This window comes from Toxorhynchites rutilus, chromosome 2 (genome assembly GCF_029784135.1).
Source record: "Toxorhynchites rutilus septentrionalis strain SRP chromosome 2, ASM2978413v1, whole genome shotgun sequence".
Classification (NCBI taxonomy): domain Eukaryota; kingdom Metazoa; phylum Arthropoda; class Insecta; order Diptera; family Culicidae; genus Toxorhynchites; species Toxorhynchites rutilus.
In genome coordinates, this window is record NC_073745.1 from 130,173,957 (window position 1) to 130,199,579 (window position 25,623).

At 36.9% G+C, this 25,623-nt stretch overlaps 1 protein-coding gene across 1 annotated transcript; it reads right to left on the minus strand.

The window, feature by feature from the left end:
* Nucleotides 1-10,500: 10,500 nt before the first annotated feature.
* On the minus strand, nt 10,501-11,043 carry LOC129766118 (uncharacterized). The gene has a single exon (XM_055766582.1). The coding sequence runs from the start codon at nt 11,041-11,043 to the stop codon at nt 10,501-10,503; it is 543 nt and encodes a 180-aa protein (XP_055622557.1).
* Nucleotides 11,044-25,623: the final 14,580 nt, after the last annotated feature.

The window sequence follows — 25,623 nt, forward strand, 5'->3', positions numbered from 1 at the left end:
GAACCCATAATCAGCTTAATGCATTATATTAGTGGAACAGAACGCCCGATAGAACTAAATAGCCGGGCGTCTTTTCATGGCAAACGGGAGTAAATAAAACTACAAATACTACAAGCTGCAGTTGGGAAACGTCTTCTCTGTCGCTGCCGGGCAGCGAAGACATCGGCTCCAACGTCTCTTCTCGGAGTTCGTCAAAGGAAACTGCAGCGTAATGTGCCCTGCTATAATGAATGCCATCGTGCAACCGTTTCCCATCTCTTCCCTCGCGCTTTCGTTTGGCACATGACCGGGAGATGGCGTTTACAGAAACAACAAATAGAGCTGATCGTCGTCGGAACGCTTTGCAGTGCTGTTCGGGCGAAACGAGAGACAACTGGTTATGTCAGATAATTATAGAATTAATTAGCTCCCGAGTATTAACTCGAGCCAATAGATATCGAAACTGAAATTTTCGAGACGGCAAGCGACTGTCTCAAACCCTTCGGCTTGTGACGGGGATTCCGGGGGAGAGAACGGGGAGATGCAATTTCTTCAACAGTCCGGCGCGCTTAGTTCGGAAGAGTCCTCTTATAGAATTTGGAAGCTGTGCCCGGAGCGTGGCTGACACATTTTAAGGTTTGTGTTGTGCTGAAGCCGGAGCGTGAATGCCAACGGCAAGTGGAAGGATTGGCATATTGACAGAGCCAATAGCATTAGCAGCAGTGCACAGCTAATCGAGTGATTGACAGATCGCATTGAAATCTGCAAAGTATAATTCAAAGTTGTCCACTAGAATCGTCGATAAATGCATCTCTTGTTTGTTCGGCGTCTCGGTAATCCTACAAAGAAAATCATCACCAACTCAATCTCGTTCGCTCGTCAGTCTGCTTTCATCAACCGAACGCCTACGCGTGTGTCATAAAGGCAAATTAGTGCTGGTCTCTTCCCGCGAACCGCGATCGCTTGTTCCTTTTCCCCATGTCGCAAATGTCGTTGCCTGGCTTTCGAATTGCGGTGTTACACGCATAGGCTGTGCAACGAATTAGAGTTTGATGCAGTAACTAATAAGTATCATCGTTAGAAACTCAACATCTATATGCATGTCACAATCAATTGACATAACAGTAGGTCTTTATTATGAAATTATGATTTTTTGAGCTTATATTATGAAACGTTCAAGGGTGACTGATTTGAAGTGTTACCCTTATGGATTCTACTCTATCTCTGCATGTACTGATGGTAGCGCCCTCGAAATTGACATGAGTTCACTACACAGGCAAATCAGTTTTTGAGCGAACTCTTGCGGTTTCTCATTTGTGTGGCTTTTTTTGTGTGATTTTATTATGAAACTAGCTGACCCGGCAAACTTCGTCCCGCCCAAAATTTATTTTTCGTTATCACATCCACGTTTTCTTACTCAGCGCACGTTCAAGGGTCCAATCGCAGAACTGTTCATTGATTGATCTTCTAATCTACCCTTTAAAATTATTTTTTACCATGCAATTTTAGTACTTCTACCAAAACTCGACATTATAGTATCGGATTATTTTCAAACACAATTCTCGTGCAAGATTTTTCATCCACTTGCAAATAACAGGTACCTCATGGAATAAATGTTTGATACATAAAATATGATAGAATGAAGGCAGCCCTAAATCGGACCTTTCTCAAGTTTTGCTCTTATCAACACATTCGGCGATCCATTTTTATTTATTTAGATAGAAGACGATATAGGAGTGCGTTTTATCACATTAAAATCCATTTCTTTAGCGCTTTTTATTTAGTTTACAGCTTACAGAGAACGAGAGAAAACTTGAAGTGCTTGCATAATATCATTGTTAATCCCAATTCCCAAAGATTTTTATTTGCTAAAAGGAAAAAAGTCAAACAAAAATTGCTAAAATGTAGATATATTTTTAATTTGATTGAAACTTTGCAAACTTATTCGGCACATGGTACGATGTCATTCCACGATATTAACTTTTTTTATTTTTTATTGTTTTCAAATTTGAAATGACAACAAAAACAAAAAAATACAAAAATTTCAATGGTGTCATTTGATTTCGCCGTGGTAGGTTTAGTGTTAAATTCTCAAAAAAATGTATGAATAGTTCTTACAATTTCCAACAAGTCACCCATACATCAAAAGATGGACACTTTTACAGGGAAAAAGTTTTTCTAATAACAATAATTTTGTTTAAAGTCAAGATAGGAATATAGTGTATTCGACAATGTTTTAGATCTCATTAAAATATGAGCTTTTGTCGAAGACGTCAACTTTCTATCTTCTATGGTTTCTGGAATAATTAAGTTTGAGTTAAGATTTTTCGAAAAAAAACGTTTAAAAAAAACTCAAAATTTCGAACATTTCCTCACTCAAAAACTATGAGACCTGTAGGTCTCATAGTGGGTTAAAGAATAAAATGCAAGAAATAATTTATGTGCTCAATGATAAATATCAAACAATTCGGAAAAATAATTGAAAAAAATATTATTAAAATCAAAATTTATTTTCCTCAAAAAAAATCTTTTTAAAAATTCTGAGAAACATATGTATGAATTGCCCAAGAATTATCAACAAGTTATCCATAGAACAGATGAAGGGCACTGCTACAGGGGAAAAAATTTCTAATAACAACTTTTCAATGTTTTCTTTGAAAAATTGCTATGAATGTTTAATTATAACTTTTTTAAACTATCGCGATTGACATATTCTGTAAACTTTTTTCTATTTAGAAACACATCAAGAACATGTCAAACGTGGGAAGTTACACAAAAAAATACGTGTAAAACATATTTTTTTCAGAAGTCTCCATACAAAAATGTCATATATTCCAGAAACGAGAGAAAAAATTAAAAAAAAATAAAAGATAGATAGTTGACGTCTTATTTTATATTTTAACAAAATTTAAAACTTTGTCGAAAACACTATATCGCTATCTTGACTTTGAACGAAATTAGGATTAGTTGTATTTTTTCTAAGAAAACATGAAACAATTGCTGTTAAAAAAATTTTCCCTATAAAAGTGCCTATCTTCCGATGTATGGGTAACTTGTTGGAAATTATAAGATATTTTTTTTCAGAATTTAAAAAAAATACTTTTTTTGAGAAAAATGAGTTTTTATTTTTTTTTTTTTATTAATTCGTTTATTTTTACAGGCTCAGTTACTTAAGTTTAAAGGAGCCGAATTCTTAAATATAATTTTAAAACTATATATATAAACAATTTTCTTACATCTATGGTTAGTAAGGTGGAAAACCGATTACTCGCGGTGTACTCGAGTTTAGAAGGAGTTTTTTTAGGAGAAGGATGGGATATAAGGAAATTGTAACACTGTTGATGAGCACTCAATTCTTAAATCTATTCGTATATCTATAGTTTATTTACATTTCAACTTATTCTACTATTTATAGCAAGGGGACGAATTACCCGCAAAGGAAGGAAAGGAGGGTATAAGGATGTAGGGACAATCACACACGAAGATCTATAGCTTTAAGGAAAACATATATATGGGGCATGTAATCAAGGTCTAACCGAGCCAACACATCTCTCACCGGCACATTGGGCTGTCTTCCTCGGGCCCGAAGGGAGTTTTCTAAATTCGATCTGGCGACCAGATACACCTCGCACGACCAAACAACGTGCTCGATGTCGTGATAACCTTGGTTGTGTTTTTATTTTTGAAGTATTATTTTTAAAGGTTTTTTTATGAAATTTTTAACATTTAATCCTTTGACGCGTTAGAATTTTTTGTAAAAAACGTGCAAATTTGAAAATGCCATAATTTTTGTTTGTTTGCTCAGTATCAGAAGAAAAACTAGTTGTGGGAAACAATATGGGTTATATTGTGTCAAAAATTTAGATTTTTTTTTTTAAATGAGGTTTTCAAAAATACCATTTTTAAACTTTATTCTCAATTTTTTTCTGTTAAAAATGATTATAATTCACGAACTTGAGAGTATTCCCATACATTAGTTTATGCAATTCGGTGCTCACCGTGCTATTCGTGCTATCATTCACGAGCAACTCATGTGTCAGCGAGGCGCAATATTTCTATATCACTGCGAATTAGTCGCACGTAAATCGTTTGCTCAAAAAAAAAAAAGGCAGTGCTCGTTCTACGGACAATGTGGAGAGGACGAATATTGCAACTGAAGCTCCTCCCGTTTTCAAATTTTTGGTTATAAATAAGCCATGCTCCATTTCAAATCACATTCAGCTAGTGAGAAGACAACATTCTTTTCTAATGTTTATATCACATACACAGATTTCGATACAAAGAAAATGGGAGATTTCGCAAATAGCGAAACAATTTTATTTGGTGGAGGCACCGCGCCGAGGAGAGATTACTTCTGTAGATTTATATGAAACACACATTGTTGTTGTCAAAGTCAGATTGAAAGGGTTAAGAAATGTGAAGTGATGGTGGTACATAATAAAATCACTTGTGACCGAGTGTGGTCAACTGCGAAAAAGACCATCGCGATAGATTTCGCGATGAATACAATGCGAATATTGACCTAAGGAAACAAATTGCGGTATATGGCCAGCTAGGGTATTCAACTGATTCTACAGAATTACCTAATTTCTACTTAAGAGTTATTTATAAAATTCCGATGCATTCTACAACGATATCCGAAGTAATAATGAAAAAAAATTAACAAAAATATTGTTGAGGTTCCACGTCCACAGTGCATGGTCTTGGACATAACCTCCTTTAATTTTTGTTTGCTGATAAATTTTATGAAAACCTCTGATATGGAAAAAGATATGGAGCTGTGGACGATAAACCGAAGTTTATATTTCTGAAAATGTATGAGAAGTGCCGTGAAAGTAAACGTATGTTACCAAAAATACAAGCACACAAGGATTCTGTGTAGTTTTGGGCCGGTATAGTTAGATGCCATTATAGGTCTATATCGAGAATGTATGACATTCATGATAGCGAATGGATGCATCCAACAAGCTAAGTCCCCTTAAGTTTTTCTCTTTCTCTGAGTCTGAGGGATGTCAAATGCTTAATTTTTTTTTCTTAAAAAAATGTTTTCTAAATGATCAATTACACCCCTAATCAGTCGGAAAACATCCGATTTTGACGCGACCCTCTTCGATTTATCAAACATTTTTCATATGGTGACAACTACCTAAAATAAAAATTTTCATTATGAAACGACCTATTTCTATTACGACTGATTTTTGATAAGGGCGTATCTAGAATAGAATGCCTTTTAAAAAAATCATAACTCAAAATCTGCATGTCTGATTGAAATATGGTTGTCGGGAAATAAATTAACTATTTAGGAAAAATGACATTTTGATTACACCGTTTAACTCAAAAATTGAATTTAATATTAAAAATGTTTATAGCTTAAAATATCTTTTTAAGAAAACCCTTTTAATTTGGCAAGTTTTGACATATAGTGATATACACTATGTCCGACTTTCCAGAATTGATATATGAATTCTTGAAAATTTATGTAATTTCAATACTCTGCGAAATCATAACCATTTAAAAGAATAATATGAAACTTGAAATATCTCGAGAACGATAAGTCCTAGGGCAAAATATAAAATAAATTTTTCATGTAAAATCGTATGTAAATTCCATTTTTATACTACTTGTTCTTAAATTGTTTTGATTTCGCAGAGTATTGAAATTTCACAAATTTTTAGAAATTCATATCATCATCCATCATTTGTCAAAATTTGTCATCCATCATTTGTCAAAATTTGTCAAATTGAAAGAGTTTTGTTATAAAAAAACATTTTTAAAAATATCTAAGGAGACATGTTTTGAGCTATAAGGATGTTTACTATTGAATTCATTTTTTGAATAAGATGTTTTAACGGTGTATTCAAAATATTTGACGTGGGACTACGTCTAACCGGAATATATGGAGGGTAAAATGAAAACCTAAACACAGAACATGCAGGAAAAAATTAAAGTTTTCGAATGCTTATAGCTCGAACATTTCGTACTGGATAGGAGAGATGTTTGCATCACTTGATAGGGAATATACCGAGGTTTCTGAGGAAATCGGCTCTGCAAATAAATGCAAACTGCGAGTACTTTTGTCCTCGCTTGCCTTTGTGCAGAGTGGAATATGTCTGTCCTAACATGATCTTCTAAACTTAGGAACCTGGGAAAATCGTGCAGCCACTAGAAGCGAATGAACTTCCCAGTTTCAAGCAAATTCGAGATTCGAGAAGTATGTACACTTTTGGGATTTAAACTTCAGAGGGAAATGTAAAATAAAATAATCGTTTGATATTTTTTTTTGTCTTTATTGGAAAGATTTTCAGCCTTAGGCTGGTTCATCAAACGTTTTATAATTCTTCCGTACATATATTTTGTTCTAGTCATCATACCAAACGAAAAAGGTCCGTCATTAAATTTACTTGTAACGAAGAACAATCAATCACAATAAATGAATTGACTTTACACGGCATTTGTTCATTTTTTTCACTCACAGAGCAAATATATTGAACTCAATTGAATTTGGAAACTGTTTTATTCAATCAATAATTTAATCAATACAAACGAATGATTGCTAAGCTAAGGTAGTTCCACGTGAACCTTGCGGTTATATCATAGATATAACCCACTCATTTTTTTATTTTCCCCAAACAATTAATCGATTTCCCAACAACTTTGTTATACAAAATATTTCAAATCAAACATCTAGATTTCGAGTTAAGATTTTTTGGAAAAAATCGTAAACTATTCTGGATACGTCCTTATAAAAAATCAGTAATAGTAATTGGTCATCTGGTAATAAAAATGTGATTTTAGGTAGCTGCCACCACATGTAAAAAAATCAAAAAAATCGAAGAGTCTCGAGGCAGAGGCCGGTTGATCTGGCGTGGAATTGCTCAAATGTAAAGTGGCTCATTCAAATGAGATGTGTGCACATCGCTATTATTCATGGAGTTTCTCAACATTCAGTGCATTCAGTACATCCAACATGGCTTAACTAAATTAACTATAACGCTCCAGACAATGATACCTTATGACAAATGATATTCTGTCAGCAATTTGTTTCATTTGCATTTACCAACTGAAGTCGCAAGTTGGCCCCATCAATCGCATATCGCCACGCCTATTCTGCGGAAGTGACAGCGATTCGAATCAGTCAAAGTGCCAAACGAGCCACGCACAAGATTCTCACGTTCGCTCGATGACGACAATCCCGTAATTAGTCTCGGTTTATTTTTCACCGCTCAAGTCCCGTTCCGGTCCAAATTCTAACGAGTAATTCTACCTTCACTCTGCTCTTCTTCGGAAAGATTTCATGTGGCCAACCTTTATTGCATTATTGCTCGTGGGTTGTCACCATGCCAGGGACAAAACATCGAACAGCACCATTTTCCCCCGTTTCCTGTTATTGTTGGCTTGCTTGACTTTCGCTTTTTGTTTATCTGTGGAGCTATTTCCACTCGTTCGAACTTCTAACGTTGTCGCGTGGTATTCACCCGTTTCCGCTCGGTAAATCTTGTCGTAGCAACGGGGAAAACGCAGGGCGGACTGTTTGAACAAGACTTCAAACAAATGATCGATTCACGCTTAATGTAGCACTAAACGAGTCACCCAAAGAGGAGAAGGAGGGAAAAAACTGTGTATAAAATATCAGTTCCACTGTGGGTCCCGCAAAGTTCGACCTGTTGAGATAGCAATTGAATTAAATTAATTTATTAGAATTGAGAAAAGAAAAAAACCTTGGGATAGGATCAGTCCTAATTTTTGAACGGGTGCATAAAGGCTGTCCCTCCGTTTTCTAGGCGAGCGCCGGCACTACGAAAAGTTTAAGGCGCTTGATAAATGGCGACAAAGGTCCAGTAGCTACAGGCGTTCACCGCACTTCATAAAAAAAAGGTTGAGCAATGGGCACAATTTGAATAATGACACGGTAGCGCAACAGTGGACAGTAAAGTATTGGGAAATGAAATAGGTTAATTACAGTGCAGATATTGGGCCGTGCTTTCAAGTTTTTGTTGGTTCTGGCTATGGCGAGCACAAAGTGTGCGATTGGGTAACATACATATTGGCCAGTTACTGCTGTACGGACTGCACCAATCTGTGTCCCGGTTGCCTGTTACGGTCCGTATCAGAATGTGGAATACAAATGTTCTAACAGAATAACGTTTATGAATTTCATCATAACACGCGATAACCTATCCAGGGAACGGGTAAATCGTTTAACTACACAAGAACCGGAGAGGCAGAGACATTCGAATCATAGATAAACAGGACCTGGCGTGTGTGGCTTGGCTTTAGTTTTTTTTCCTCTTCGCCACGAATGTCCGACGAGATCGAATGGCCATAAAAGAGGCAGCCCGAGTTGTGCGCAGTCTCGACGGATTCCCGCGAGTGTAAAGTAAGAATAATAAATAATTTTAATGTGACCGATTTATCACCAACGGTGGGCGAAATGATAAGTTTTATAGCAACCGGATTGTTTGGAATTTGAGCCAGTTTTTTTAGATGTTAGCTCGGCGCAAACCAGTTTTGCAGTTGCGAAATATTGCTTCCACACAAATTAGTCCAGTTCGGGGATCGCGTTTTTTTTCGATCAGTGGCTGAGGCGCCATACCAAATGTTCGATTGCGACACAAAATTTCAGTTTAACCAAAAGACAGCCACATTGACGAGAGGAATTTCTTTGTCTGTCTGTTTGTTATTTATTCATTATTGCTTTCGTGTATTCGTCCGTCTGTTCGATGGTCGTTTCCGTCGGAAAGACTGTTCAATATTGCGTTTATAGTATTTAATTTTGTATGAATTGTAAGTTAATAAGGTTTCAATGTGTGTCTCGAAATATTGATCCCACGAATGGAATTTTCAGAGAATTTCCTTTACTGTAATTAAGAACTCGTTTATGTTTCATTCTCAAATGCTGCCTTAATTCCCGATTATAAACAAAATATTCAGGAATCTAAGTAGAAAATCTATTCGGCATATTCTGTGTGTTGAAAAATCGTTAAATTAATACTGCATCTTTATCTCTCCAGCTTGGTAACCCATTTAATAACATGTATTTCATTCAGATGTTAGTTCAACAATAGAATCACAGAAAAAAAAGAAAAGATCAATAGAAAAAAAGAAACGGCAATTGAAGTCATTTCTACAACTGTCGAGGTTGTTCGATTTTAAAATTATGAATACGTTTATTTCGAGTTTTAACTAATTTTTATTTTCGTTGTGAAAAGGCCGGATTTCTGATGGTATTGATATACAGCCATTCCATGCCAAACCGATATAGTGGTTCTCAGATTTTTGTGAAAATTGGTTCTTTATCGCAAAACATTTGACCCGTATTTTTTTAATTTTTCATTGGGGCGACCAATTCCATTTTAGGGTTGTCCGAAAAATCAATTTTTCCTCTTTTGACGTAGGATTACGTCTTTCGAGAAAATATTGGGGTACAAATTGAAAATCGAAAATCGAGCATATCTTGAAAAATTGTCCAATTTCAAACGCTTATTGCTCAGTCATTTCATGATGGATTGATGAGATTTTGCGTCAATCGATTTCGGCACTCCATAACATTTTTTTATAATGAATAAAATAATATATATATCATGAAACTAACTATTGAACAACTGAAAAATCTCAAACCCTATCCTAGCGGAAATACCCACTTCTGATTGGGCAAAATTGATGACGCATGCGGTGGAACAAAGCTGCCTGTGGGAAATCGACATTGCAAATACCTGAATGTAAAGGAAACTTTTGTTCCTACCGAAATGTGTTTCCTAACAGAGACATTAAAACCAAATCATTATCAAAGAGTTTAACGACGTAATTTTTCAAATATACAGTGAGGGGCAAAATAAAGTGTCCAAATTATTATTTTTCCATTTCTTTCATTTTGCGGGTTAAAATTCAACGAAAACACATCGTAATCATTTTTAAAATATTACTTATTATGTTCTTTTCAAGTTTTGTTAATGTTGCGCTGGTAGAAAAGAAAATTTTTCTGATAGAAAAAAAGTTAATATTCAAAAAACAACAGAGGCAAAATAAAGTGTCCAGATCAGTACAGCTTCAAATAAATCAAACTGAAGGCAAACAAGAACGATTTAATAATGGGTATGGCCTCCTTTAGCCTTCAACACCTCCTGCAAGCGCTTCGGCATACTTTCAACAAGATTGTGCAAGTGTTGTGGGTCGAGTTCTTCCCACGCCTGCTCCAGGGCATCAAAATAAATATTTTTATTTGTCACACCAGTCTTATAAATCCGAGCATCGAGGATGGCCCACAGATTTTCGATGGGGTTCAGATCAGGACTTTGTGGGGGGTTTTGAAAATTGACTTCGTCAGCTTGGCCGTATGCTTCGGGTCATTATCCTACTGGAAAACGAGGCGCTCTTCGAGGTCCGTCTTGATGAGGGATACCTCGAGGTTTTCCCGCAGGATATTGCAATATGACTCAGCTGTCATGATTCATGAATTTTTACCAAACTGCCCACCCCACCCCAAGAAAAGCACCCCCACACCATCACGTTACCTCCTCCGTGCTAAACTGTTCCTTGGATATGGCGGTTTTGGAGCTCCTCACCCGACTTGTGCCACACACGATCCCGCTTCTTCCGGTTGAACAGCTCGAATTTGGATTCGTCGGTCCACAACACTGTTTTCCAGTATTCGAGCGGTTTATCGACGTGTTCCTTGGCGAACTTGAGCCGCTTAGCCTTATTCACCTGGCTAGTGAAAGGCCTTCTCACTGCGATCTTGCTATGGCACTCCTTCGCTTGGATGCAGCGACGGACAGTACGACGGAGCTCTTCCTGTATTTTCCGGATCGTAATTTTTGGGTTTTTCTTCACCTCACGAATGATTTTCTTGTCCGTCCTGGCATCTGTCTTGGGCTTCCGTCCTCTTCCCGAGCGATCCACCACCGATCCGAACGTTTTCATATTGTTCATTAATTTTGATACCGTTATCTTGCTGATTTCGTAGTGCTTGGCCACTTCCCGGTGCGTTTGGCCGTTATTGACATCACGAACAACCAGTTTCCGGATGGACAATGGAATGGAACCGGAAATTTTTGCGTTCTCCATATTTTACAACTTATTCGAATGTATACACCTGTTTGAATGCTCCAGAGCCACGCCAGTTGTTCATGAAACATCAAAATACACAAGACAAACAAATTCGAGGGGCCTCACGATGGAAACTTATCGAAATTATATAGATTTTCGAGTTGGACACTTTATTTTGCCCCTGTTTTTTTGGAATATTAACTGTTTTTTTTTCTATCAGAAAAAACATTCTTTTTTACCAGCGTAACATTAACAAAACTTGAAAGAACATAATAAATAATATTTAAAAAATGATTACGATGTGTTTTCGTTGAATTTTAAACAGAAAAATCAAACAAATGGAAAAAAAATTTGGACACATTATTTTGCCCTTCACTGTATTCAAAATCAACAGATAGCCTAATAGAATCGTCAACTATGCGGTCGTGTCTCGGACAAAACCCTCCTGTGATTTTTTTCAAAAAACCGACTTTTTTTAAAAATTCATAACTTTTGAACTACTAGACCGATTTAGATAATCGACATATCAAATTAAAGCCAATAGCCTTTTTATAAAAAATACTATACCAAAATTCAAGTTCTGCTTTCGTTATTATCGATAGTATTCGTTTTTTATCGTTTTCATTGTCTCGGGACCAAAGGCGCTATATTTTTATATATTTTTTCTGGAAAGCTGTGATTTTTCACATAACATATGTCGAAACCAGAGAGGCGTTTTTTTTCGTTTTTGAGTTATGATTTTGCAAAGTTAACAGATGATTCGAAAAATCAATTTTTTCCTCTTTTTCCGAAACGAAAATTCATAACTTTTGATCAACTGAACCGACTCAAATGATCGACAAATAAAATTAGAGCCAATTAGATAGTCTTTTTTGAAAAATATTAAACTTGCGAGAACAAATGGATTTTGATTTCGTAATTATTTCTTGTAGTAGTTTTTTATAGTTTACATGGTTTCGGGACCAAGAATGTTATATATTTTTTATATTTTTTCTTGAAAGCTGAGGTTTTTTACGTAACATAGCCAAAAATCAGAGATGTGTTATTTTTCGTTTTTAAGGGGGTATTCTAGTGTAGAGACACAAATTTCAGACGTTTTTTCGAGCTCCGCAAAAATAAAACCAAGAATATTGTTACTTTCCATTATATCATTATTTGTTCATCTATCTTTTAACAACAAAACGAAAATTGAACGGATAAAAAATATACAGGACTCAAATAGTTACAAGCTTATGAAGTGAGGGAGTTAAAAAAAAGTTATGCCATGGCTATTCCAACCATTCTGGTTTTTTTTTATCCCATGTATTTATTTTAGGCTCATTAGCATTTTATCTGAAACAGAGCCGACTTTTAATCGTGTACACATCGTGTCACATGGTTATCATTATCTATAATTAGCACATTACACAGTTGCCATTTGCCAGTATTCCTTCTATACCATTGCATATGGTACATCTACACAGTAGCCATTTAGGCGTAAGAGTTTTCTATCTGTTCTTCCATTATCCAGTTAGACCGGACAGCGGAGACAGTTGATTGATCATTGTTGAGTTATTTATAGAACAGCAGCCCGATGTGTCTTGCAGAGCAGAGCAGTTGTATGGATGAATCGATCTTATTTCGACCGTGGATCGATCTCCATCGCTGATGATTGTTGCGTGGACGTAGTTATTCTGTAACAACACAAAGATGGTCAAATGAGGGCCCTGAGTTTTGAACTCACGATCGATCGCTTACTAAGCGAACGCGCAACCAATGTGGCTACGGAGACCCCCAACCATTCTGGTTATCTGAAACAAAAAAAAAAGAACAGATACTAAATCAGTAAAGATACCGTTATCTCATGAACCTCGGACAGCTCTAAAACTTTTTTTTTGGCAAAATGGCGGCCGTTTGGAAAACAAAATGCGGTTCAAAACGACTTTTCTTACGTTTCTCGATTTTTGAAAAATGGTAAAATTAAAAAAGTATCATTATTTAGAGGTTCATGCGATAGAGAGAAGCATGCGGATTGTATTCATATAAATTTGACATGAATCGGCTCAGTAAAACTTGAGATATCGTGTACGCCAGTTTGGAAAAACTAGTTTCGAGAAAAACGCGTTTGAAGTTCATTGCTATGGCCATAACAGGTTAGATACCGCTTCACTAAAATAGCTCTAACTCGGTGAATAATAGGATTTTCGATAAGTCCTTTCTAGAGTATATTCTCAAATGCCTAAACAAGAGAAATATGATGGAAAAAAAATTGATTTTTTTCAAATTTCTAGACTAGAATATTGCCGCAAGTTATGATTTTTCAAAGTTGTTTCAGTACATATATGTTTTCAGTCTTCGTTCAATATTTCTATGCGACTAGACTGGATGTATGCCACTAGAGTTCAATTAATCGGCAAATGTGTAATTTTTTTTTCAAGAAAAAAGGCTAGCTAATTGGCTTTAATTTGATATATCGATCATCTGAATCGGTCCAGTAGTTCAAAAGTAATAATTTTTTTTTCCAAAATATATATTTTTATAAAGGCTCATATGGCGTTAGCCTCACGGGGCCGGGAGTTCAATACTTTGACAATTTTTCTTATTATCTATGTTAGTAATATGTAACCGATTACTCGCTGTTGGCTCGAGGTTAGTATTACAAGTGTTTTCGTAATTGGGATATTGCTGTCTCCAATGCTCTGTACGTGTGCCCGACACGGGATACTTCCTATTGGGACCAGCAGACCATTAATCAGCAACGCTCCCTAGTCTGTAACCCATATCTAGCGTGGTGCGTCTTTCTCGACTCGAGGAATCCAGGATAAAATGGTCACTAGCCGGCGCAATCATCAGCTCGTGTAGAGTTGTCATGAGAGGTACAACCTTTGGCTCTTGTTGAATGATCAGTGGACTGCACAACCTTCGGCCCGTGCATCTGTAAAGAGTGTGTGTATGTATTGCCGCGACTAAGTAAAAGTTTATCGATCGGATAGGAGGGATATGAAACGGGGACACAACGAAGGAAACATCATTAAACGTTGACATCGGCGTTTCTGAGGAACAGGTATAGATGAAGCAGAAGATCAGGATCACGGCTACCTAAGATATCCCGGACGGGGATCTCCGATTGTCTGCCTTGTGCTCTCAGTGCTCTAGAGAGCTGAGAGCGAGCAGCATGGAACCGGATACACGACCAGACAACATGCTCGATGTCGTGGTAGCCATCGCCACAATCACAAAGATTGTTTGCTGCGAGCCCAATGCGATAGAGATGCGCGTTTAGGTTGTAGTGATTGGACATAAGCCGAGATATCACGCGAATGAAATCACGACCTACATTCAATCCCTTGAACCATGCCCTCGTCGAGACCTTAGGGATAATCGTGTGTAACCAACGACCGAACTCATCTCCACTCCACATGCGCTGCCAACTTACGAGTGTGTGCTGACGAGGAAAAATTCATTATAAGCAATTTGCCTTTCAAAAAGAGTGCCTTCTAAAGCGCCCACCTTAGCTAGCGAGTCCGCTTTCTCATTCCCCGGAATCGAGCAATGAGAGGGAACCCATTCTAAGGTAATCTTGAATAATTTTTCGACCAAAAAACTCAATAGTTGTCTTATTCTTGTTAGGAAATAAGATGAGCGTTTGTCAACTTTCATTGAGCGGATTGCCTCTATTGAGCTGAGACTGTCTGAAAAAATAAAATAGTGGTCGATGGGCAATGTTTCAATGATCCCGTATAAAATTTTGTACAAAATGATTTTTTAGACCATCGGTTAACTTTGAAAAATCATAACTCAAAAACGAAAATAAAACGCCTCTTCTGGTTTTTATGTGAAAAATCCTCAGTTTTCAAAAAATAAAATAAAATAATATAGCGCCCTTGGTCCCGAGACAATGAAAACAATAGAAAACGAATACAATCAATAATAATGAGAACATCAATCGAATTTTCTGCAGGTGTTAAGTAAGACCAGGTGATTGGCTTTAATTTAATATGTCGATCATCTGAATCGGTGTAGTAGTTCAAAAGTTCTGAATTTTTGGAGAAAAGTTATTTTTGGAAAGTTTTTCTAACAACAACTATTTCATGTTTTCTATTACAACTAATTATAATTTTCTTTAAAGTCGAGATAGTGATATAGTGTATTCGACAAAGTTTTAGATCTCATTAAAACATGAACTTTTGTCGAAGACGCCAACTTTCTATCTTTTATAGTTTCTGGAATGTAGGGCATTTTTGTATGGAGACTCCCGAAAAAAAATAATGTTTAACTCTGTGTGTAATTTTGTGTGTAAATTCTCGCGTTTGACATGTTCTTGATATGTTTCTGAATATAAATGTTAACAGAGCACGTAAATTGCGATAATTTATACATACAAGTGTTACGAATTAAACATTAATACAGGAAAAAGAACCTTTTATTTTTTTTTTTGCTCCGTCGATGGTAACACTGCATTCTCCACTTCGGGCCGATAATTTTCGGTTACTCGTTCAGTCTGATCGGATGGTTTTTAGTGTCAAGATGTACAATTTGCAAGAACGTGTATTTTTAGCGAAATCGTATTACTCGTGCAACCGAAGCTTTAATGAAACTTTGTCCTCTTATGGTAAGAATTTGGTAAAATTTGGAGGAACTTAAAGAAGAAATAACAGTTCGGCTGAAAAGTTCATAAGGTAACACAGTCAAACTTTTTTTTTGCAAAATTCAATTTTATTATTCAATATAATTGCCTTCGAGGACATTAAAGCGATTATAGCGATCTTGTAACTTTTCGATACCATTTTTAAAGTACTCTTTCGGTTTTTCCTTTAAAAATAAGCTAAAATTCCTTGCCAGCGAGCATTCTCTTCAGGTCTACGAACAGAAAATAGTCGCTGGGGTCAGATCTGAAGAATACGGTGGATGCGGAAGCAATTCGAAGCAATTTGCAATTTTGCCATCGTTTTCATCGATTTGTGATTGTTCCATTTTTTTCACAATAACAAAAGTTGCTTCACTCTCAATGCCGTAACTCACGAACCAATCGACCGATTGGTGTCAAATTTTGACACGTATCCATTGAAAGATGATGCTTTGTGATAGTTAAGTAGATTTTTGCAAGAGGCACCATCTAGACGTCAACCTTATGAACTTTTCAGTCGAACTGTTAACTCGGATTTTCAACAGCATCGAAGTCGTAATGTTAGAGTTGTGCATGAAGAATTTTGTTCACCGTTTAAAACGCGTTGTCGAAAAAAGGGGTGGGCACATCGAAAATGTCCTAAACCTTTATATTCACTTTTGTAGAAGTTATTAAAATTTGTTGCGTGAGCGTTTAGTCTGAAAGACCCTGTAGTAATTTTTCAAAGAAAAACATGAAAAAGTTGTTGTTTGAATAACTTTTTCCCTGTGAAAGTGCCCATCTTCCGATGTATAAGTGACTTGTTGGAAAATGGGCTTCATAGACTGCAACTGTAAATCTCTGTTTGATAAGAGAAAAAAAAAACTAAAGCTGGGTTAGACCTGTGATGTGATACAACTGAAAGGTTGACGAAGGACTACTAATGACTTAGTAACCGTTTGTTTGAAGTTACATCTGAATCAATTCGCAATGAATGAATGTTTTGAAAGATTTCAGAAAAATTCCAAGAAAGCATAGAGTGGGATTGGCTAGAGCGAGCGTAATAGATCCATCAAACAATCATGATTGAAATTTTTTTTTCAAACGGGCGTTCATATGTATAGTTTTTTTGTGGTTTAATTTTTTCTAAACCATCTTTAGAGCTGTTTAAACAATTGTTTGGTTACATATGTAACAAACATCACTCATATACCTTTTATCTTTCGAATGAAATGTTTGTCATACCACTTTCCTCAACCAGCAAGATATATTAAAGCTCAAAATAATCTCTCGATGAGACCTCGCCACACTGTGTTAGTTTCACAACATAACTAAGTGAACTTCTGAGCTGTCACCCACTTATTAGTCGAGTTTTGTGATTTTCCTAATTTACTTTTCAAACACACCTTCCGAAATGAATATGCGTTCCAAATGTAGAAAATAATTGCTACAGATTATTTCGTTATAAACTCATCTCATTCGCCTTCAAGACTCATCTAAGAAATTGAGCCCTAACTCAAACGCGAAACGGAATTTAGTCATAATAATAATTCCGAATGCGGTCAAATGCTCTGTCATTGGAGTGAAATCAGGCAGTTGCCGAAATTCGTTTTAGTCTCACTTTTATCTGCAGATAACAACCCGTCATATCTTCGAGCTCCAATTATAAAGCTAAACATGGGCGCAATTTGACGTCATCGCAATAGCGATAAAACGCTAAAACTTTTTACGAGTATTCATCATGACCTATATCCACGCCCGCCTATAATTGGTTCTCACCACTAAAACATGTTGGAAATTAATTCTGCGCGTCTCTGCGCTCCTTCTTGTCTTCTCGTCGGCAAACGAAATTGGACAAATGTATTTTGCTTGTCAGTTGTTTATAGAGGCATCAACACGGGCACTATGGACACTCATTTTCTACGAAAAACATCATCTTCTTTCCGACACAGCTCGACACTCCCCCGCAGTGTCGTCTATTGCACGCGGTTTTTTCCCTCCTCGTTCCTATGACAAACCGAACACGATTCGATACTCATCATTACGACACATTTTTCGACAAATCGCGCAAAACAAGCAGATAACCGTGTTGTGTTTCACTTTTAAAAGCAAATATTCAACGATGGCAAAGGAAATGGTTCGAAGGGCCGCGGTTTCGTTCCGTTTCGCATCTAGCGCTTCGGTTGTCGCCTGGAAGACCTTGCCGGCCGTTGCGTTGTTTGCTCGCATAAATTTCTCGAAACACCACTCTTTTGGCCTTTAACCGGCAACCCATTTCGGCGTCGATCCGAATGCGCGGTCGCAGCCGTCAGAGGAAATTGATGGATGTAAACAAAATTAGCTTAAATTACTCAATAAATTATAAAAAGTACAATGTTTTGATCGGCTGAATTCCGGTCCGAGTGGTGTCTGTCCGAAACCAGTCGATGGGTGATGATTTTGTTGAAATACAAAACACATGGGCGGCTCTCTCGGCTCAGGTTTGAACAATTTTTGGGTTAGTTAGGGATGGTCTATCCGCTGTGTAGTGAAAGATAGTCGGTGGAAGCGTCATCATAAAACTCTTCTACGGTTATATTCACTAGAAAAGGAGTGGAGGTTTTGTTTTTGGTGGGTTTATGACTTATTTTATGGGCAGTAGTTTTGTTCTATCAATATATTTTCGACATCAGCGGAGTCCAGCTGAGAACTAGGCGTTCTAACTGATCTTTATTTGCGTAGAACCGTTTAAGTTCGGCAAATAGCTCGTGGAAAGTCATTCGAAGCTTTTTGGGTCAGAATTGCTAACGGAATGTATACCGAACTATTAACGTAGAAAATGGATACGAACAGTGAGATAGCGTATCAACGTCAGAACAGGTTGAACGACTAAGGGATCACGAAGCGAGCAGGAATTGAAGCAGGCTGGCTGAGCCTGGCAAAAAGTGCCAGTCGTTGACATCAAATTACAATTAATTTCATTTCATACATTCGTACCCTCAAACGTCGTAATTGATTACATCTCTCTTATAATCTAGATAAATTCCATGTTTTTGCTCACCAAGCTCGAATGGCGCGTTAGCTTGTCTCGTGTACGTATCTCATTTGGAATGATGGCGTGCGCTTTTTTTTGTCTTGCAGCTCCAGTTTCGTTTTTTTTTATTTCGTGCTCGATCCATCCATGGCATATAAAACACTCTTCTGCAGGAGTCACAAACCCTGCCAACCGAGGACAGTGGCGACCGCATGCAACTACGGGAGTGATTATCTTTGGCGTAGATTTTCCACGCTTTCTTAATTAGTATCTTGTTTGAAGTTTCGTCGCAAGAACGGCAGCAAAACTCGGCTACCGTTCGACAAAATCCGCTGCTACCAGCGGCGGTAAAAACGACAATAATTTTTGTTTGATCTTTCTGACGTTTCGAGAGATATAATGAATCAGTTATGAGACATGATTGACGAAATCGGGAGTGAGGAAAAAGTTGATCTTCGTTGTCAATTAATGTTTACCCGGAGACATGACAGCTGTTCGGCCGACGATCAGATAGGGACAACCGAGCGGGACTTGTTTAGTACATATAAAAATGATTTATGCATTGCTCATAATTGAATTCGGGTTCCACGGCTACATGTTCGTTGAACGATCTTGATAATGCAAAATTTTATCGATGGAGTCGCGTAGGTATTTCAATACACCTTTGCTGGAACACCAGCTAGATCATTTTTATATACTTTATTTATTTATTTTTATATTTATATTTATAGTTTCCTCGTAATGAAATGGACCACACTGCAGGTGATGGGAAATTATGTTTTTTTCTCGAATTAAGTTCGAAATGATCAAAAAAGGGCATATACAGGCATTGAGAAAAAAGTATTGAGTTTTATTAAATCTAGATTCGAGTTAAATACATACACTGTGTTGCAAAGTAGATGGGGCATTGGCATCAGTGTATTACAGGCAAACCTGTTTTCGTGCCAAGGATAGGGACCACAAAAAAAATCGTACTAAACTTCACCAGTAGCTTTAAAAAATAATTTTCGCAGCACAATTTGAAAAAAAAAACTTTTTTTTGTGCTTTTTTTACGTGAGCAACATGAGCAACGTACGGAAGGAATGCGGTGGATAGGGACCGCGTAAAAAAATCCTTAAGTAAATTACCCAAATCCTATTGATTCCATTCGTGATCAACGTTCGATTCCGTTTTGTTTTCCTTCTATACGTTAAGACATGTTGCTCACGTAAAAAGACATGTTGCACTTATTGGAGAAAAACTCTAGGAATAGATTTTTACAAGCTTTTCTTGATTCCAATTTCCTATTACTCAGGAAGTTTTACAATTTAAAATAAAGGTGGTAACCGCTTGGTGCCAAGTCCGGACTATATCCGGACTATATAAAACATCCCAATCAAGCCCCCGGAGTTGTGTGGCCTTGCGTTGTCCAGATGGAACACAACACCCCATCTGTAGGCGAATTCTGGACGTTTCTGGTTAATTTCCAGATTCAAACGGTTAATTTCTTGACAGTAGAGACCTACATTTAATGTATAGCATAAACTGTCTAGACGTCCCGCGTTACGCGGGACAGTCCCGCATTTCAACAAAATGTCCCGCGTAAGATTTCGTCCCGCGAAACGTCCCGCATTTGGCAAAAGAAACGAAAATGTCCCGCGATATCAATATATTCCAATATCACAATTTGATCACGTTGAATGTTCTTAAATGGATGAACCTCAAAAAAAACTTTTATTTGGCAGACTGTTCAAGAACGCTTCTAATGCATCCAAAGATTAATACTTTGAGCTGGTTTCATCGAACCGACATTGGGCTTTTTGTTTAGAGAGTGTCAACTGGAAGTGACAGCAACAAAATTGGAAAATCTAAATCTATATATATATATAATATATAAATTGAATAAATTGAATTTAAATTAATATATAAATTGATTTCTGTCTGTCTGTCTGTCGTCTGTCTGTCAGTCTGATTCTTATGGACTCGGTATGTAGGAATTTTTGGGGTCGGGGATGGTTCTTATGATAGTTCGAAACCCCTCCCCCCTCTCTAAGGGGGGCTGCCATACAAATGAAAGTTTTAGGATGCAAGAAATGTTTCTATGGTGGTTAGACACTCCTCCCCCCTCTCGAAAGGGGGGCTGCCATACAAATGAAACACAAATTTCTGCATTACTCGAAAATTAATCAAGCAAATTTCTGCATAACTCAAGAACTAATCAAGAAAATAGAACCAAATTTGGCATGTGGAGGTTTTAGGAGGCAATAAATGTTTCTGAGGTGGTTTGACACTCCTCCCACTCTCTACAGGAGGGGGGAGGGTCTGAATAACTCGAGAACTAATCAAGCAAATGGAATCAAATTTGGCATATAGAGGTTTTAGAGATTGATAAACATTTTTATAATGGTTCGACACTCCTCCCCCCTCTCCAAGGGGAGGCTGCCATACAAATGAAACACAAATGTTTGCGATAACGAAATTGATTTTCGTTTAAAGTGACCAGATGGTCAGAGGTCTAACGCGGGACACAAAAAATAAAACGTGATGTATATACGTTATGTGAACATAAACCATAGTTTAGAGAGTCTCATTTTTTCGTGAAACTCTCGACATGTGTCCTTGCAATTAAACCTGATCTGTATTATTTCTTTATAAGTATCTGCACTCAGTTGTGATTTTGCGGTGGTTTAGATTTTGTTTACGCCTAAAAAACACTCACTCAGTCAGAGCATTTAAGTGTGGCAAGCACGATTAAAATTCTAAAATTTTGTTCCAATTATCGAATGGAATGCTCGAAAATTCCAATCCATTTTTCATCGATTTTAGCGTTAACGTTTGCATTAAAAAATTAACTAATTTCGGATGGCGATGAAAAAAACTATAAAAGATAATTTAATGGAACAAATTTTCCTTAAATCTAACGTATATTAAGCCTACAACAAAAATGATTCAAGGTTGTTGATTCGCAGCAGCAGCAGCGCTGTCAAGCAATTTGATGATTTTTTTCATACTTCATACTTTTTCGTACTTATAATGAAAGACAAGACGTACTTGATGCTTGAATTCAACGAATGGCAAGGGACCGGATACTTTACGTTCCCCAGGTAAGCGATGATGACGAATTTATCACCCACATCAAGTTCTCGAAGAAGGTCATTCTCTGACAAACGAGAAGGGAATGTGCAAGCCGCTCTTCTTTCGAGTCATTTGGTGAACTGGGAGATATACAGTATGAAGTGCTAACCGGAAGTTGCGAAGGTGATGTGGTCTTTATGCTGAACCTGTGATCAGCCCATTATGCCAAAAGATCACTGGAGGATGGATCGGCTGGAGATAAACATTGTCGCGAAGACCGCCAACCTTCCCAACATCCCTCAGCTGCGACCGATAGAAAACTTTTGGGCGAATGGCCAAAATGGAGAGACAGTCGACCACCAAAGTCAGGAAAAGGTAAAAGAACACACCGATATGCATCTTTTCATCGGCCATAGTTGAGGTTCCGGCCAACTTCCGTAAGGCTGCCAAGCGCTTCATTTACGATACTTCATCAAACAACCCTGCCTCTTCCTGTCCCGTATACACTAGTTCTTCCGGCTTATTATATTTTTCCGGCCCTGATCGAGCTAGGGGACCAAAGATTAACTTTTCGTCTGACTCACGTTGGTCCCTGCGGATCAATAGGGGACTTTTATAAAAATAATTTACTAATTTTGTGGCTGTCGTTTCTATTTGACACTCTCTTAACAAAAAGTCCACTGTCGGTGGGATGAAACCAGCTCAACGTATTAATCTTTGAAAGCATTGGAAGCTCTCTTGAACAGTCTGCCAAATAAAAGTTTTTTTTTGAGGTTCATTCATTTAATAAAATCAACATGATCAAATTGTAACATTGAAATATATTGATATCGCGGGACATTTTCGTTTCTTTTGCCAAATGCGGGACGTTTCGCGGGACGCAATCTTACGCGGGACATTTTGTTGAAATGCGGGACTGTCCCGCGTAACGCGGGACGTCTGGTCAGTTTATTTTCGTTCGAAAATGGAAATGGATTTTAATGTGATAAAACGCACTCTTATATGGTCTTCTATCTATATAAATATGAATGGATCGCCGAATGTGTTGATAAGAGCAAAACTCGAGAGAGGAATTGTCTGATTTAGAGGGATCTCTATCCTATCATGTTTTCGGTATCAAACATTTATTCCATGTAACGGAGAAACATTTTATTTTCAAGTGGTTGAAAAATATTGAACGAGAATTGTGTCTGAAAATAATCTGATATTATAATGACGAGTTTTGGTAGAATTACTAGGAATTTTATAGTAAAAGGTAATTTTAAAGATAATTTTTGTTTCAATCAATGAACAATTCTGCGATTAGACTCATGAACAGCGCTTAGTGAGGAAACATGAATGTGATAACGAAAAATAAATTTTGGGCGGGACGAAGTTTGCCGGGTCAGCTAATGATTTTTATAAAAGTCTCCTATTGATCCGCAGGGACCAACGTGAGTCAGACGAAAAGTTCATCTTTGGTCCTCTAGCTCGGTCAGAGTTTAACGTTTTAAATAAGCCGGAAGAACTAGTGTATACTCGACAGGAAGAGGCAGAGTTGATGAAGTATCGTAAATGAAGCGCTGCTTGGACATTCCCTTCACGTCTGACAAAGAAGGACCTTCTTCGAGAACTTGATGTGAATGATATATTCGACATCATCGCTTACCTGGGGAACGTAAAGTACCCGGTCCCCTGCCATTCGTTAAATTCTACGAAAAGAAGTTTAAAAATGTCCATTTTGGCCAGATTCTTCTCCGCCGTTTTGCCGGTTGCTTCGATCTCCCGGCTTAAGGAGCGGCAAAGAGATGATATTGTGAATACCAGATCGGCTATATCTGGCGGACACAAAGTGCCTCAGGATGTCCAACTCCTTCGCTGTGGGGTGGAGCTTGCAGTATGGAAAAATCATCAAGCTGCTTGACAGTGCTGCTGCTGCGAATCAACAGCTTTGAATCATTTTTGTTGTAGACTTAATAAACGTAAGATTTAAAGAAAATTTGTTCCTATAAATTATCTTTCATCGCCATCCGAAATTAGTTAATTTTTTTGATTGCATACGTTAACACTAAAATCGATGAAAAATGAATTGGAATTTTCGAGTATTCCATTTGGTAATTTGAAGAAAATTGTAGAATTTGAATCGTGCTTGCCAGGAGTAAATACTCTGATTGAGCGAGTGATTTTCGGGCGTAAACAAAATCTAAACCAAAAAAATCACAACTAAGTGCCGATGATCAGAATGAAATAATACTGATCAGTTTAGACTCGCTAAACTATGGTTTATGTTCACATAACGTATAAACATATCGTTTTGTTTTTTGTGTCCCGCGTTAGACCTCTGACCATCTGGTCACTTTAGTATAGCACTAAAAGAAAATTTTTGAAAAAAAATTTCAAAAAATATTATAAAAAAATAAAAAATTAAATTATAAAATATATAAAATATTTAAAAAAAAACATTAAAAAAATTGCACGTATTTTACTGTTACAGTATCGGAACCATTGACACCATTCACAACTTCAGCGGTCTGGCTTGCACTTTCGCCTTTGTAAAAGAAAAACTGTAAATTGTACCGAATTTTCTCTTTGTTGACTTTCATTGTTAACGCCCTGTAACTCACAACTGAATGAAACGAAAAAAACAGCAAAATATTTTGTTTTGTTTGTGTTTTGTCACCTTTACATAGAGCCAAAACTTGAAAATTGTATGATCAATATTAAGCGAGGTGATTATTGATTAGTAGAGCCAGCTACCGAGAAAATAATGGATAACTTTTTCCCCAACCTAATATTATTTGAAGAAAAAAAAAAGAATGTATTAGCATTAAGGGGAAAAGAAATTATGGCCATTATATAATATAATATAATATTTATTTAAATTCTATATTATATTTTATTGTTACTTTATTTTTGTTTCTACTTGAAGTTGTATTTAATTCGCAAAAAACATATTCTCATTTTGGTAATACATATTCGTTGTTAAATTATTTTTCTCATGTGGAAAATATATTACAGGAATATTCCCTCTTTCCCTCTTTATTGGCGACATCGAAGGTTTAGTGTCAACATGAAAGTTTCTAGTGTCAATTACCGAAGTTTTAGATGTATTTGACGCAAAGGCACACTCTTTCAGATTACCATAACAAAATCAATTCAAAATTGTTGATATTTGAATGAAAATGATTACCTAACCACTTGAGTGTTACTGATTACTTGAGTGTTTAACTCTTTGTGGTCGTTTGTCTGCTCTCGGCTACCATACCTTTTTACCGTTCTGGTCGTTCGTCTGCTCTCAGCCACCACAGCAAGAAACCATTCTAGTTTTATATTGGGGAAAAAGAAATGTCGTATATTGTCAATATATGGCAACACTTAAACACATCTTGTGTTCAGTCTTCCATGTTTCACAAAAAACACTGCGTCTGGAATAAACATGTCCCAGCAGCGTTCACAGTTTTGTGTTTGAGTACAAACATGATTTTTTCGTACCTCTGTTAGAAAATGTGACATGTTTGTATTCGTGGTATGTTTGGACATACGATGTTTAATCCCAATGTTTCACATGATGTTCGAACATGGTGTACAGTTTCTCTTGCATTTTCACCCCAAGCACCGGCAGTGCGTAGAGTAGAAGAAGCGAATCGGACACCAAACCACCACCATTCAACGCGTGGTGTGTTGGTATGTTGACATGGAAAAAAATGCTTTCCTATCATGACAATGGGTGCTTCGTTTAAAATATTGGGCAAATAAAATAAACCTCTTTATCTGTTCTGAACAAAATAAACGTCGATTGATATCAGAGTTTTTTACAATTAATATCATTATTTAGTGCACGCATTTATATTCATGTAACTTTCGCTATTATTAGCTATTTGAACAAGTACTAAAATTGAATTATTCAGCAGTGACATGTTAGGCGTGACGCTAACCACTCGAGTGTCGTTTTGACGGTGTTGTGCT